This window comes from Atta colombica, unplaced genomic scaffold (assembly GCF_001594045.1).
Source record: "Atta colombica isolate Treedump-2 unplaced genomic scaffold, Acol1.0 scaffold27, whole genome shotgun sequence".
In the NCBI taxonomy this organism is placed as follows: domain Eukaryota; kingdom Metazoa; phylum Arthropoda; class Insecta; order Hymenoptera; family Formicidae; genus Atta; species Atta colombica.
Window position 1 is genome coordinate 2,551,080 of NW_017259370.1, and position 16,974 is coordinate 2,568,053.

The 16,974-nt window shown below is 34.0% G+C and overlaps 1 protein-coding gene across 1 annotated transcript; it reads right to left on the reverse strand.

Moving 5' to 3' along the window:
- Nucleotides 1–2,875: 2,875 nt before the first annotated feature.
- Nucleotides 2,876–4,693, reverse strand: LOC108689442 (putative mediator of RNA polymerase II transcription subunit 12). The gene has a single exon (XM_018196200.1). It carries the CDS (start codon nt 4,691–4,693, stop codon nt 2,876–2,878), a length of 1,818 nt encoding a protein of 605 aa, XP_018051689.1.
- Between the last annotated feature and the right edge of the window lie 12,281 nt (nt 4,694–16,974).

Here is a 16,974-nt window from a genome sequence, read left to right on the forward strand (position 1 = left end):
ATATTTTAATATTAATATGATTTTTTAATTAAAATTTTTCTAACATATATATATTTATTATATATGTTTTAATAAAGTTTTTATATTTTTACAATTCTTGATTTACAAAATAAAATGACCGTTCTTTTAAACAAATTAGTTTATTAACATTTATACACAAGAATTCGTACAATCCAGCATCAGATAAATTATAAGCAAATTATATCGAGATTATATCTAACGCTATCTTATACTTTATTTTAATGTTATTTTAATTTTACGTTATTTTAATGTTACATTCAGTCGCGCAAGCCGCAGCTCGCGCTTGTAAAGGACTCGCATTTATGAACGAATCACCATCAACTTTCGCTCACGCAGTCACTCTCGCCGAAGGTGCATCGCATCCAACATCAATTTCAGTTTCGAGACAAAGCTTAAATCTTTAATCAAGGCGGATTTATCGTTACTCAGCGCAATACTAAAGATTTATGTAGCGTTACATGTAATAACGCTCGAACATCAAATCGAACTAATAAATAGAGTTGCGGAAATGATTCATGCAGATGTTATCAGATTTTTTAAGAGAGAGAATTTAGAAGAAAGAGAATAGCAAAATGCATTCTTTCCAATACGAATAAAAAAAAATGCATATCATGTAGGAGATAACGAGAAAAATTCTAATGATCTTTTTGCTTGATAATTATAATGATATCGAAAAGATATTTGATAATGTGATTACTTATAAGTTTAAATAAACTTTTTAGTAAAACAAAAAAAAAGAGAGATGCCGATGTCCCACGAGATTCGCCCGTCGGGTGAAATCACGGATCTGTGCCAAACGTTTGTGAAATTGAGGACATACACGTATATATACGCGAGAGATGTGTCTCTCGCGTCGGCGGCTTCCTCGTCGGCATTGTGTGGTGCCCGCCGGGGAAAGTTTATTTACAGTCGAAGAAGCATTTTCAATCCCGATGCGCGGCTCGATGCACGACTTCGCGAGACCCCTGATCCTGAACGAGCTCTCCGTGTGTACCTTCGTATGCATTAATGCATGTATGTGTGCGTCTTGTTAAAACTAATTCGAACAATATACACATAGGCTATATTGTAAAACGTCAATGCTAATCAATAGAGTTTTGATCTTTGATGAACTTGGATTTGGCTTTTTCTCTAGGGAAATTTAACTGAGCAAGTAATCATACGAATTAATTACATAGTTGGAAAATTTATGTTCAATTTAACATATCTTACATGTGCCTTCCAAACGGTCTACTCTTTTTGTGTTAATTTAACATAAGATGAATATGTTAGAAAGTAACACACATATTGTAAAAATTAACACAGAAAAGGTATTAATAAGTGGCACAATTTATAAGCAAATTAGGAAAGCTTTTTTTTTCCGTAAAATTAATATTTGTAATATATATATATATTTATAAATTTACACGTGTTTTATTTATTTAAAATATACTAATATTTTCTCATGTTATTTTAGAATTTACGTTTTAAATATTTTAATATATTATTTTTATCATCTTATACATTATTTTGTTTATTCTCTCATCACTCATAAATTGTGTTACTTTGACATTAAGAAATATTGGAAAACAATTTAACAAAAAATATTTAAATAATATATAATTACATTATATTAAATTAACATTCAAATGTATTAAAAATTCCATACAAAATTTTAACAAAGACTCGAATGGAGACCGCTTCCAAAACAAATACAAAATATCTTTTATTGTGTATATTATACGAAATTTTTTTTAGAATATAAATATTACAAATAATCCATTAGGTGCACATATTAGTAGAAATTTGGCATAAGCGATAATATATAACATTATGGAGCTATTTAACTTGACAAATATTGTAAATGGCTTTGGGAAATTTGCGAGTCGAGACTAAATTACGAGACATTTTTCTTTCTTAAACTTAATTATGATCAAATCCAAGTGAAACGTAATAATTAATGCGAGTCCGGCGAGATTTTCGTCTTCTTTCATGTCATGTTAAGCGCATAGATTAATCCTCCTCCTGTTAACATAAATATGCTTATTGCTACGGTTACGTTTTATGATTACGTGCTTCTTCGCGTTCTCTGTCGTTGAGAGTGTTCTTGCTATTATCAACGAAACTGACAGTGCTCACGTCGCGGGCGTCGTATCAAGAATGGAAGAGAAAATCAAAATGGATAAGGAAGTGGAGCTGGAGTCACACAATTATGTACAGTGTTTACGTCGCAAATTAAATGCGAACTTGCATAATCGGATACGCCGTTACATTGGCAGGCCCTTGTTGTAAAATACATACAATCGTAATTAATACCGTTATATTCTCGCTAAGAGAATAACTTCCTCGTTATGCCAATTCTTTTCCCTCCCTGAAGCCGCTATTCTATTATGTTTGTCTCACGCATCTATCGTCGAAATATGACAGAGAGTAAAATTTCGCGGAGGTAACTCACCGAGGGCAAAACGATTCGCAACGATTCGATTTCACTTGGATATTGGTATTCAAGGTTACTATCGTCATGACTCGCGTATACGTACTATTGAACTTACCAAGTCATCCTGCGTCCTCTCGCTATAAATAACTATGTTCTCTATGTATACATGTATATATGTATGTATATGTATATGTATTGACTTTGTCACCAGTTTGTATGTGTATATCAATGCCATCAAAGGTTTGAGAAATTAAAGGACTTATATAAGAATAGGTGAAGATAGAAAGAAACGAATAAGGATCATAAGAAACAAACATGAGAGGAAGATCGAAGAGACAGAGAGAAAAAGAGAGAGCTCGATTTCACCTTGCTAATATCGTCTTGTAGTGATTTTACACGACTCGTCGAAGTTTTACATCGATACGTTTATCTGTCTATTCACGCGCTGCTCAATTTGCCGCGATTATTCGTAATATATTGATAGTTCTTGTTGTGTGTGGGCAACGCGCCAACATTTAGCGCTAGTACCTTAGACACGATGTTGAGGTCCTCGCTACCTTGGCCCTGTACATTTCCTAAATCGCCAGCGACTCCTGACTGATAAAGCAAACGCTGGATCTGCTTGGCGGGCGTTTGCGCTCTTGGGATCTGCTTGAACTGCAGATAAGGATTATAAACGAACGTATTAGGATTCCTTGGTATCACGTTGAAATTGACCGCGTTCCTTGACGGAGGCGGTTGCTTGTTATCCAGATTAAAACCAAAATTGCCGACTGCATTAAAGGCCTCTTGTCTGTTAAATCTGGTGGCCGATGCTACGGGTGGCTGGAAGTCACTCGTGGTAGAAAATGAAACGAAATTCTGTCGCTGCTGATGCTGAAGTTGAGGCTGTGATTGTTGAAGTTGGACTTGTGGTTGAGGTTGCTGACGGAATTGTTGGAAATGTAATTGCTCCTGATAGTTCGTGCGGAATAATGGAGGCGCCGCGATGCTGGGAACTTCTAGAGATAAGCTCGGTTGAAGATGAATGGTAGGTTCCAGAGGTGGCTGAAGCGACAATACATTCGATTGTTCGAAGACGTGCGGTTTTTGCAGCAATGGAAACTGATTGTGCTGATGCAAACGATAAATCCTTTGCTCCTCCAGCTGTTTCAAACGCTGCTCCTCCAATTGTTTGATTTTAGTCTGTTCCTCCAAGTGTTTGATTCTAGCCTGTTCTTGAAGATATAATTGCTGTTGCTGCTGCTGCTGCTGCTGTTGTTGCTGCTGCTGCTTCTGTCTCAACTGCTGTTCATAAAGTTGACGTTGCCTGATGAGAAATTGCGTTTGTTGGATCTGTTGTTGTTGCAACTCTACCAACTGTTGCTCCAGTAATTTCTGCTTGAACTCCAACTGTTCCTGAAGAGTCAGAGCCTGTCCATCGCCTGATTGTCTGTAAATTGGCACAACACTCTTCGGTATACCAAGTTCATCTTGTTGCACCGTAAAGGCCGCTACCAGAGGCGCTTGGAGTATTTTCACTTCCTCTGCCTTAGATTTTTCCTTATTAGCGCTAAAAGATGAAGTAACATTGCTAAGCGGAGCTGTTGGACTAGATGCGGTCGGTTTTGGTGCGATTAGCGCACTGGCGCTGGTAATTCCGCTGCTGGCGCTTTGCGCCAAGCTCTCTGATAATTGCGTAATCGGTTTCAACGTGATACTATCAATCTTGCTAATCGTGGGCGAGTTCGCGGAAATTTTCTTTATTTCTAAAGAATCCTGTATAGATTCAGTTCGAGGCGTTGTACTTTTATCAGACAGACCCACATTCTGCACATGGTAGCTTCTGGCGTCGTCGTGACTCGCCTTTTCTATCATCCCCGACGAACTCGAGGGAACGTACCTCTTTGATTCGAGAAAGCTCGAATTTTGCAGTTTTTCCTCATTGAGGGTTTCCTCGTCTCCTGGAAAATTATCGAATGAAAAGGAACCTTTCGGTATCACGCCAATATTCTTATTTAGATTCTTCTTCACCACTTCATCGAAAGATTTTTCTATAGTCATAATGAGCGTTTTTTCGTCTTCATCCTTTCGGTGCTCCGCAGATTCAGCTTCTAGTTCCGTCAGCGCTTTCAGCAACGCTTGCCTCAAGTTTTTGTCGAGTTTTACTGGAGGCGGTGGAATTTCGAGAGTCTTAGCCAAGGTCTCAGATTTCTGAGACCTAGCCAGACTGAGGCAGGCTGCTGCTACTAAAATTGTTATGGCTACCTGCAACATTATAATAAAATATTGAGACAATGCAGATGACGTTATGTAGATGACGTTTATTAATAATTATTAAGTCTCGATGCTTTTTTAATTGTGCGATTACGTTAAATTATTGTAGCAAAATTTGCCTCTATAAGTCGCTAATAGATCGATTTCTTCAATCACTATCGAAGTTAAATGCATCATTAGGGAAGAGATAAACCAGTAGCAGAATTGATTAAATGCGATGATATTGACGAGATTTTGATGACATAAAAATGGACATTTATGACTGGGTTTCACCGTATTGATTCGAGAGAGATTGAAAGCTAAAGTCTCTGTCCGCCTCAGTCTATCTCCGTGAATTCCGTTATGAAGTGGAAGATTCACAACGGCCCGTAGGCGATTTTCTCCTCCTAAAAACATGGTAAACACGTATCTATGGCTTTCGAGCCGTACAAGCGAGACCGGCGATTTGCATATTTTATGTAATTACGCGAGAACACACGTATACATCTGCCGAAAAGGCATGCATAATTAAATTCACACGCATACATATATATTCTTGGAAAATTGAAAATTGTGTACAGTAATGAATATAACAGGTAAGCTTTTCTTATTATTTTGCAAATTATATAAAAGTTTTTTTAATATTATGTATTATATATATTATAATATTACTAAGTAAAAAAAATACATTTTTAGAATTTTGTCAATTTTGTTAAGTTCGGTTCCACCAACGTAAGATTGATTTTAATTTCGCTATTTAACTTATTATTATTGTTTATTTTTTTTAATTCTATTATAAGAATTAGAAAAAGATGGAGAATAAATTTAACCAAGATTAAAGTTAATTTTACATTGATTATCAAGATTAAGGTTAATCTTATGTTAAGTTTAATCTCAGTTTAGCTCATTGTTTATCTTTTTCTAATTTTTACAAGAAAAAGATAAAGGATAAATAAAACCGAGATTAAAGTTAATCTTACAAGTAAAAGTTTTACTTGTCACACATTAGGATAGTAATTCGATGAGTTAAGAGGTAAAGGAGACGAGTACCGAAGAGGAAGGAAACGATAAACGCGAGAACTCGGCGGGGATTCCATTATGTTTCTGTTGTACTCGAATGCAATTAGAAGCGCGTATCTTTAATTACGCACATGTATAAAGCATATGCGCGGCTCTTGGGAATAAACTTTGATATTTAAGTGGAGAGAAACTCGGATGGATGCCTCAAAGCTTTGTTATATTACTGTAAATAATCGAAATCCAGCGCGTTGATGACTATTCATAAAAAGCGCTCAAGTTCTTCGTGAACGTGCTTCATCTTAACTCTCATAAAATTTTCAAAGTATCATCAGTTTTATTGCATACTAGTATTGACGAGTAACATCTAGCACTAATATAGCTTTGGGACGTTTCACGTTCTCACGATATTAAATTATATGAAAGTAAAAGTAAATATATCGAAAGTGCTCAAGAAATTTTCTCTATGCTCCTTTTGTTTTTAAGGTTTTGTGAGAATTGAAGTTAATGATGGACACTCGTTTTTACGTTATGTTCAATACTGTCTTTTGGAGAATGAATAGCGAATAATATAGCGGATAAATTTTTTCTATCAATTGATTCACAATAATCATCTTGACTTTGACGCCTATAGTTATTTTCACGCCATCTTAGGTAGTTATCAACGGACAATTTGGGAAAGTACTGCCTTTGATGATGCTTTTACATTTAATAGTCACGTTTCCATAAAGACACGTATAGACGATGAATAATACAAGAGATTTTTCGAATAATGTCGGATAATCGTGATAATGTTTGATCATTCATTATCAAAACAGTGTTCGGATGCTATTTTAATCGAAGGATCGCACGATCTGTCGATTTTATGCAGAATTTATTCTAATGGATCTGCAACGTAATCCATCTAGACAGCACGAACGACTACGCCCTGGAAAGGCCACGAGCTATCTATAGGAAGCGATTTGCAGGTTTTGAACTTTCACCCCAATTCGTCAAATTGCTGCGGTGGGAGCTTCAGTATGATGCGTCGCATGCGCGTCGAGAAAATTCCGTCGGGTCGTAAAATGATGAAGAAGGAGAAAATTTATTCAAGAATACTGTCAACCATAATTCCCTGCCAACTGTCAATCAGAGAAAATACCTCAATAAATTTATCAGCTCTAAGCGTTAAATGTGCATAAACAAAGAAAAAAAGAATTAAGCGCTAACGTTGTATTATGTTACACGAGAACTGTACCTCTGACATTTGTTCAAAGAAAGTTACCACACCCGGAGGAAACAACGGAACGACACGTTGAAGTCAACGATGTAAACGTGAAGAATTATCAAATTACGTATTCATCGCGCAACATGCCCACTTATAACTGCTGGTACTTTTGCCCAGAAGGGGAAAGTCTATTAAACGCCTGTAAACCATCCCGTAATTTACACATAATAAAACGGGAAACTGCCACGTTTAACGTTGCTGCTATGACGCAGCAAAATTGTCCCAAGCCTGTACTCTTTCTTTTGTACGATCTCGCCTGGATGATTAATTTGACTTCCAAGACAACTTTATGAATCCAATTCTGATTTTAATCTTTATCTGTTTTCTGTGGCTGAACTAGTATACACTTTTGGAATTTAAGTAAGATAGATATATGTTTGATATTTGGTGAAAGCGAGAAAGATAGATCTACTACAAAATCATCTAATGCAGGAATAAAAAACAGATATTTTGTATAAATGTACACAGAGAAAAAGGTTTGATTAAATTAACTGGAATTCTGATGGAAAATGAACGATCCAGAATTCTGATTAAATCTACTAAAATTTTAGTTAAAATAACCAACATTCAGAATTTCCTGATTAAATGTACTATAATTCTGGTAGATTTAATCAGAAATCGAGTAGACTCTTGAAAATCTTGAAAAAGAATAATTCAATTTTTAATCTTTAAAGGTGAGAGATTTCACTCTTTGTGACAATTCACTCTAATGCCCAATTTCTTTACCTTTAGATAACTTCAGGAGATATCTCCCAGATTACAACGGAGATATCTGGATAAAGTTATCCGCAACTTATCTGAAAGTGAAGACATTTGAGCATAAAAGTTTTAGGCCAGAATCAGACTATGCATTGAAGATTGAAATTGAATATTGAAAAATTAAAATTTGACCAATCAAAATAAACAGAGCTAAAATTTTTTTGTCCTTATTAGTCAAATTTCAATTTTCAATCTCTGATTCCGGCCTTAGAGAATATAAGGGATGATTATACCCTTTGAAACTATTTTTGGGTCGCAACTATTTTTAAATTCATCTGTTCACGTAACTTATATATAAAGAAAGTTTCATTAGAATCAATATTTGACACTTCGAGAAGTTCCCTTGTTCGTAATCTCTTTAGAAATGAGAGTATATGTATTGCGTGAACACGGCGGAGGCGTAAGATCATTAGAATGTTCATAAGACCTTTTGTTCACTTCGAATCGCATACACACCGAATTATATCCCATCTCCGCGACTATAAACTTGCTGAGCATTGACAGTAAAAATGACGAAGTGGCACGACGCATACCAACGGCTAGACAACTTTGGGAACTTTCTAAACTCGTAACCAGCATCCTCCCGATATTACAAGCATATACCCTGTGTTAATCCGGTTTCCCATTAATTTCCAAGTCGTATATACAAACGCAAGGGATTTACAGATGTCGTATTTTTTAATAACGACCTAGAACTGATTCATATCGTGAGTGCTTTTGACGTTGGTTTTACTTTCGAAACTCGCCGACTTTGAGAAGTCCCCACCTTAGACACATGGCAGTCACCACCGTGATGGATTTATAGATACATGTTAAGTAACTCCCCACCGCACGCAATTGCAGAAATGCTAATTAATCAACGGCGAAAAAGTTGAAACCCACATAAATATGTATATATGCGCTAGGAAAGAAACTATCATACGAGTAGGAAGACGTTATCCTCGTGAGAGACCGTCCTACAACTAGTTGTTAAAAGGATCTCGGGATTTCATATTTGGCTATCGTGAATCTTTGATTACGGACATTTTCGCATGGCGAACTCCTGACCCGTCATTTTCCATTGCGGAGACTACAACACGAGTTTCACCGCCTACAAAATAGCTGCAATGCTGAATTGACAACACAAATGCGCGATAGAAGATAGCTATTGCAAACGAAACCTCGGATTTCACGTTATATTAATATTATTCAATGAGACGAGCCATGCATCTCATTGGATTAAAATTCTGTGCTATAAAAATTAAAATAATATTTGAGTTATTAAAATGTCGATGAAAGTTTAATTAAGAATCAAAAGTTGTTCCAATTCCGTTCTATTAGATATAGTTTTTAAGTAGCATGCTAGCGAAATTGAATGTCAACTGAATGTTTGATAAACAGAACAGATTCAATTAAATACATAATAACAAACATTAATAATTGTAAAGTTAATTGATTCACAATGATAATCAAATTGAGATAGTCGAGTCTCAATTATTATAATCATTTTCCAGATCTTGACATCTATTAAGTCCTACTTCATTCAGAATGTCATTAAAAATAACCGATTTTCAAACAATGTAATTAACTTTGTCATGTATCTTTGTCATTATCATTGGATTCTTATGTCGTGTATTACATAAATCAATAATAAATTACAATTAACGGAGCCTTATAGATACATGGAAAAAACAATTTTAATGATGTAAAATTAATGCTCTAAAAATTTTTTAAATAATAAGAAAAACACGAAGTAGAAAGTCGATCGAAAGTAAAAACTAGAAGTTGATACACAAAAAATTAAAAATTCAATTAGATTTATGTTTGAAAATAATTTTATTAAAAATATAATTAATTTCAATCTGTATCTGCTAAATTTTTAGATATTTCAGCAATATAATTTGTTTATAGTTTATATATAAATATAATTAATATCGTTCCACTACAAGTCTCAAAGTCAATGAATGTTTCAAAATAAAATCACGGAAAAAAATGTTTAATTGAATTAACTAAAATTCTAGAGTGGAAAATGAACGATTCAGAATTCTGGTTAAATCTACTAGAATTTTTTAGTAGAGTTAACTAAAAATTTAATAGACTTAACCAGAATTCTGGATCGTTCATTTTCCATCAGAATTCCAATTATTCAACCAAACATGTTTCTCCGTGCTCAACAAAATTTATTACAAATGAATCAAACAAAGCACGACAAAAGGGACATCAAGAAACCTGTCGCGTTAATCGAAGAGACGCTTCTTTTCACGCCGTGCGCGATCGGAGTAGGGAAACAGCGTGAGAGAACTCGTTGATCCGGCTCGCAATAACTGCTGGCGCGGTGGAAGTAGTCAGAAGATGAGGAAGAAGAAACCTCGAGAGCAGGCGGCACTTTCACTCGGCAGTATGTCGAGGATGCGCAACGCTCGTGAACTTGTTTTACCTCGGTGTACTCTTGCCGCGGCGTGACAGGCATTAAGAGACTGCCGTCAGTTACAGACTGCAGCCTCGGCTTTTGTGCTGGATTACGACGAATCGGTTTGACGCAACATCGCCCGAGTGGCAACACGCCTGGCCGCATTTTTCTCACCGTATAACATCGACTGTGAAACTTCCTATGAACATATCGAACGCAGGAAAAGCGCGCTTGTAAATTTGCATTAATTATATGCACACGTAATACAAAATAACAACGTTTCCTCGCGCTTAAGATAATAGCTCTTCTCACGCTCTTAAAGAAATTGCATACGACATATTCTTAAACTTTTAATATTCTTTTAATTTTGAATTCTTCAATTTGAGGTTTTTCTAAAATTTCAAAAAAAGAAATCTTTGATTAAGCAACATATTTTGCACTGAATTAATACACTGAAAAAAAGAGACTGATAACTAAATATTAAGTGAAATAATTCCAAATAATATATATTCGATTAATGTAACAAAAAATAATTTTCTAAATATAATGATATAATCAATCATTTGGTAATACTTACTAAATATTTAAGAAAGTAAAATTATTTTTGGTTATATTAACTGAATATTTGATTAGAATTACTTCACTCAACATTTCGCAGCTATTATAGCTATTAAATTTTTTTTCAATGTGCTCATATTAGAAATGTGCTCATTTATAGAAATTATAGTCATTAGAAGATTCCTCAAGACTGTTAATAGCCTCATTGATGATAAATTTTTAACAGATTCCTGGCAGAATTCTGTTTAAATGTCATTTGCAAAGATATACTATGTTGGAAATTGCAATGTTATAACAAGTAATAACAGTCCTGAAAATTTTTTTAGAAGAATCGATTTCTAATATAATGTAATCTTGTACTACATCGAAGTTTTGATTGAAAGATCTGAAGAAAAGTTAAGTATATTGTCATTAAATTATCATGATTATCATCATTATATTTCCGACACAAATTTATTTATCTCAGACTCGGACAAACGACATCCTATAATAAGCAAGGAAAATTGTTAGATTTATGGATCTATGATACTCAAGATCTATGATACCCGAGAAGTTAATTTAGATCTGAAGATATACCCTAATCAATTTTGATCTTAGTTGACGATTTCACATCTGACAATCATATTCAGCAGAAACAATACATGTAAAAACAAGCAGAAAAGCGCTATTTTCCGTGTCCGAAGTTGTATTTCCCAAGAATTGCGCAACCGATCGATAAAATCTATTTCATTTTTGACTTACTTTTTCACATGTAATCATGTTCTCTCGTCGTTGGCTTATCACGATTACTGAGATATCTCATCTCCCACATTTTGAATTTACGAGATACAGAAACGCGGAAATGGGAAACGTGAAAGCGTGTCTCGGCGATGTCACCAAGTATGTACCGATTATACAACGAGTCCTTGGCGTTGAGTAACTCATAAATCTGACATGGCAAGAGAAGATAAACTGAATGCGCTCGAATGCAATTAAACGAACGCAATAAATGTATTACCGCGGCGCGATAGGCCGTATCATATCGCTCAGAGTGAAAGTTGGAGTCTCCGTCGAAGGACCACGTCTCTACAGAAACAGTTATTTTAGCCCAAGTACAGAAGTATTCATCAATCTAAATTGGTTCGAGGTCGATAATTGGTTAGCCTGTTACTGAGATTTCTATCTCCTTTTCTGAGATTATTGTAGAAACTCTACTATTTTCCTCTTTGACCGTTCTTGAAAGATCGTCTACTAGACAAAGGATGTACACAGAAAAATATTATTGCTGAGAAAAGATTATTCAATTTACTTTCTTCCTTTTAAGTAACGGTTATCTTTAACAAAAAATATTTTCTTGATAATAATCTTAAAATATACTTATCAGAAATTTTAAAATACTTATTATTACGTGTTCAAAAGAAGCAATATTTATTTTCTTTTGAAAAATATTATAAAACTGAAGCGAAGAAACTACTTTATAACGAATATAATACGACATATAATAAGCAAATTGAATTTGTTTTAATCTTGTATAATGTAATAATCTTGATTAAAATACTAGAAAATTCAGAATATATTTTGAATAAATATATAATAATGTAATGTTTGTGATGAATAATTCTTGAAACACATAATTAATTATTCACGTAATTATTCTCTGCATAGTATTTTTCGTCCTGGTGAAAATTTTTCTCATAATTTTTATACGAATTAGAAAATTTACATCTTTTCTCAGAATTTTTCATGTATGTTAATTATGAAATATCGTAAGATTTCTAAGATTTTTTGTAAATATAATTTCTGATAAAATATTATAAAATCTAAAAAATTAAAAAATATTTTTTACAAATTAATAGGATGAGAAATTTCAAAATATTTCAAAATTCACTTGTATAAAAAATTCTAAGAGAAGATGTAAACTTTCCGAATATTTCTGAGTATTTCTGAAAAATGTTATAATTCGTATAAAAAGTGTGAGAAAGTTATAAAATTATATAGAAATTCTGAAAAATTCTGAGAAAAATTTTCACCAGGGTAATCTCGAGTATTCTACGTCATTATACTTTATACACGTAATCCCAATAATGATACTCGTGATAGACCAAGTCTTTTTGCGATCCGATAAAAAATCAGACTTGGAAAGTTAAGTTCAGGATAGAAGATAGAATTAGCTGTTATCCGCTCGACCAGTGGAGGAAAGCGTGAAAAATCCGTAACATGGGAGTGTCCTCGAGCAGTTAAATGTGATTGTTTCGACGTCGTACATGACCTTATGCATTGCGGGATGAACGCCGATGAAGAATTTACGATCTGAACGAAAGGACTGCCGGTGGGTGCGCGACTTTCCACTTTCGACGCGAAAAATCGTCGATTCAACGGACCGCGAAACTGTACGTTCGCGATTATTAAGGAAGCCATTGATTTACGGCACACGTAGATATCTGGCGTAGTTGAACAGAATCCGGCCAGATATCGATGCGTCTTACGAAACATCCGGAATCATCGTTCAGAGAAGAGGCCATGCAGGTGGAATCTCTGGCTACCGTTACTATTACGTGCATGCCGTTCTCGATTAGAAGGTCCCATGCACTTCTAGGCGGCATGGTCGGTTGCCGTTTCATAAGAACTGGTAAGAAGTGCCTACCGTGTAATACGTTTTATCCGATTTATCTTTTCAAGAATGGATCGTTGTATCGTTTCGAAATGAAGGAAGGAGAATGATGGAAGAGAAGAAGAAAACTTTCTTCTCGCGTGATTCGAAAAGAAGCCATCTGCTTTCGACGGTCATCGAACTCACTGTCTGACACAGGTATCCACACCCATCCCTCCACGTCATCAATCCCTGATATAATTACTTTCTCTTGAAATTCGTGCGCTATCGACCAGAAGTATTCCGTCGGCATGACCATGTATTAAAATGAAAGATCTCAAATAATTTATTCAAGCGAAAGAGATCCTCGAAGCTACTTTTTACCGATACGTCGCGTTGATTAGAAAACCGGAAAAAATGATCATTCAAGATATACTCGGAGAAAATCATGTGCGTTCACACAATTCTATAGAATTGAACGCGAACCTTTACGATCCATCAAGTCAATTCGATTAGATTGTTTCAGACCGATTCCATTTCTTCGCCGCGCCCTGTGCCGATTTCGAATGAACTCTCACGTATACGCGTTTACAATATTATCGATATTTCCCCTAGTCCATTGATCGAACTTATATGAGGAGAGAGAGAGCCATATATCGTACATTTATACCGTGACGAGCCTATATTCTCAATTCGAAAGGTTTCACTACCTTTTTCTCTTCGCTTTTTCTTTTTTATATATACACGACATATTCACTTTTTTTCACGGTGCAGTGATCAATCTCGATCGTTTCAAACTAATGACTCGTACGTCGATCTTAAGTTTCAATCTACCCGTGAAACTCTAATTCTGTTAATTAACGCAACACGCGACCGTGCTACATGACAACTGGGTCGTTAGAAATGCATATCCATCAACGTGTGCTTCGCGTGTTTCGCCTTCGCACGATTCGCGAGCAAGTAGAAATTGATCCACTGGTCCAGACTTGCACCGAAGCACGTCGATTCATTAATTATACGATTGGTAATGAATCTAGTCTTTTACGGTGAATTGCCGTAAAGTGGACGCCGACAGATACATAAATTGCGGAGACTGCGAGAAGACTCAACCTCTTTATTCGAATCAGTGACTATAAAATAACTATATTTAGTTTCTGCGTTTTTGAGTTAATCTCGAAAGCAGTACCGTTATAGAATGGCCTTAAAAATACGAAGATGAAATTAATGTTTATTAGCGTTTGTCACGAATTTTTATCTGATTAGCGAAAGTTGTTTCCAAAAGCAAAATGATTGATGCTTTAGATTTTAAAGTTTGAGGTATTTTATAGACTTCAAAATAGAAAATATTAGTTTTTCAACAAATAAATTAAATATTAATTTTTAATGTTTCAATATTTTTTTAAAATCTAAAATACATATTTTTATATTAATTTATTAATATTTATATACAGCATTGATAGAAAAGTAGGTGTAAAAGTAGGTGAAAAAAAGCAAAGCAATTTTTTAATTAATTATTATTTCTGAATATATTAAAAAGTACAACATAACTGTGCAATAATAATAATATAAATAAAAATATAAATAATTATAAGTAAAATTAGAGATCTCTTATTCTGTAACTCTTAACGATAGTATCATTATTGATGCATTCTCGTTGCGCAGATTTTATACATGATAAAAAAGCTACGCAACGACAATGTAATGGTATTGACATTGTTATTAAAAGTTACAGAATAAGGGTCGATAAGAATAAATCATGAAATCCTCTTTTCGATCTTATTTTCGATCAAAGCGCATGTTTGACAATATTTATATGCAAATTTGCAAATACATTTTGCAATTACATAAACTGCGTGCTGAATCAATTTGTCGGAGTTGAAACGCAGTCATAAAATGAAGTTGGAATATCCAGCTTCAAATTACATTGATCGCCAATTTAATAATAAAATAATAATAAAAATTTAATGATAATAATAAACATCTTAAAAGATTGCAAAGAACTTATTGCAAAAAATATCAGTCGGGAATCGAATCTGAAGCCTTATTCTAAAAAAATATTGTATACGAAAATATCAAGGACATCTATAATTACAATGTACTATATAGTATTTTTGTACATTTTCATATGCGATATTGGGTCTCATTTCGTGCAGACACGTCTTATAATTCGACTGCCGAGGTATAAGGAGATATTTGCAAATGCACCAAGCATCACCATCCACTTTGATCAAAAATAGGATTGTTTCTCTTATTTGATTTATAAATATGACGGCTGATATTCACAGTATGTTATTTTTCATATTACACGGTATCGACATTATGTATTGAATCATAAATTGCTATCGATAACTTTCTACAGTAGCGCGTTTTTATTGAAAGTGACAAATTAATATTTGCAGGATATATTACATACGATACGATAGCGCGAAAAATCGGGCCAACCAAACAAACGATTCATTATAAACAGCTATCGAAAACTGTTAAATAGAAAAGCGCGTACAATATGTACACAGCGAATCTGGAAGTCGCGAAACATATGATGGAAGAAGAAAGTGGCCACCGTGAAATGCTCACATCGTGGGTTTCTTCGCAGATAGAAACTCAAGTATCTATTTGAGTATCAATGTGTACGAACTTAGCACGTATTAGAATTACTTGCGGAAGGACTGCTATCACTGAGTGATAGCATTTAATTTTGTCATGTGTGACAACTTTATTAAGTCAGCTTGTCTCGCTTAACGAAAAAAAATCTATACGTATATAATAATTTTTTTGTCAGGATATCTTAATTGAAACCTGTCGAGACTATCTCGATTACTTCTTATTAATATTCGATTACTTCTTATTCGCTACACACATTTTTTAAGATTCTTGTTTACTGGACGTCAGAAGTGAGAAAATACATAATAAAAAATTTTCAAAATTGGATTAAAATAAAAATATGTTTCAATAAAACAACGCTTATGATCATAAGAATCAACTTGTAAAATATATCGAAAACTTCCCCTTTTATTTTGTTAATTAATAAATAACATATCTGGAAATGAATAATGCATAATTAAAAATGAATAAGCTATGTTCACAGATCACAAATAGTCAAATTAATAATACACAGAAATAAATATGATTTACTTTTTCTTCAAAACAAAAAAAGAGTTTTCTATATTCATTAAAAATATCTTTTATATTGATTAAAAATATTACTTTATCAAAAAATATTTCTATTTAAATATAACTTTTGCAAGAATTTTTTCTCGCTTCTAACGTCACTCAAACTGAGATAGCAGCGATGAGGAAACAGGAGCTTTAAACTCATGTCGCACTACGCATTGAAGATCGATGATTGTAAGTTAGATCGATGATTGTGAAGATTAGAAACTAGTCGATCAGAACAAAATGGATTAAAATTATCTGCCTGGTTGAATTTTGATCTCTAATCTTCATAATCCTCAGTCTCCAATGCATAGTGTGACACAGACTTTAAGATCACATTAGACTATGCATTGGAAATTGCAAATTGAAGATTAGAATTTGAAATTTTAATTTTAATCTGTTTCGTTCTTATCAATTTTAATCTTCAATTGGCAATTTTCAGTCTCTAATGCTAAAATATACAGGGTCTATCATGGAACAAGATTGGAATGGATTCCGATAGGAATTATTCAATTATTACCTAGATTTCTATTGTTTTCTAAAGAAAACGGAATAATTCCGACATGTTCCATAATAGATATATATATATA

Coding starts and splice junctions, on each gene's coding strand:
- LOC108689442 (XM_018196200.1), bottom strand. CDS start 4,693: ATGTTGCAGGTAGCCATAACAATTTTAGTAGCAGCAGCCTGCCTCAGT.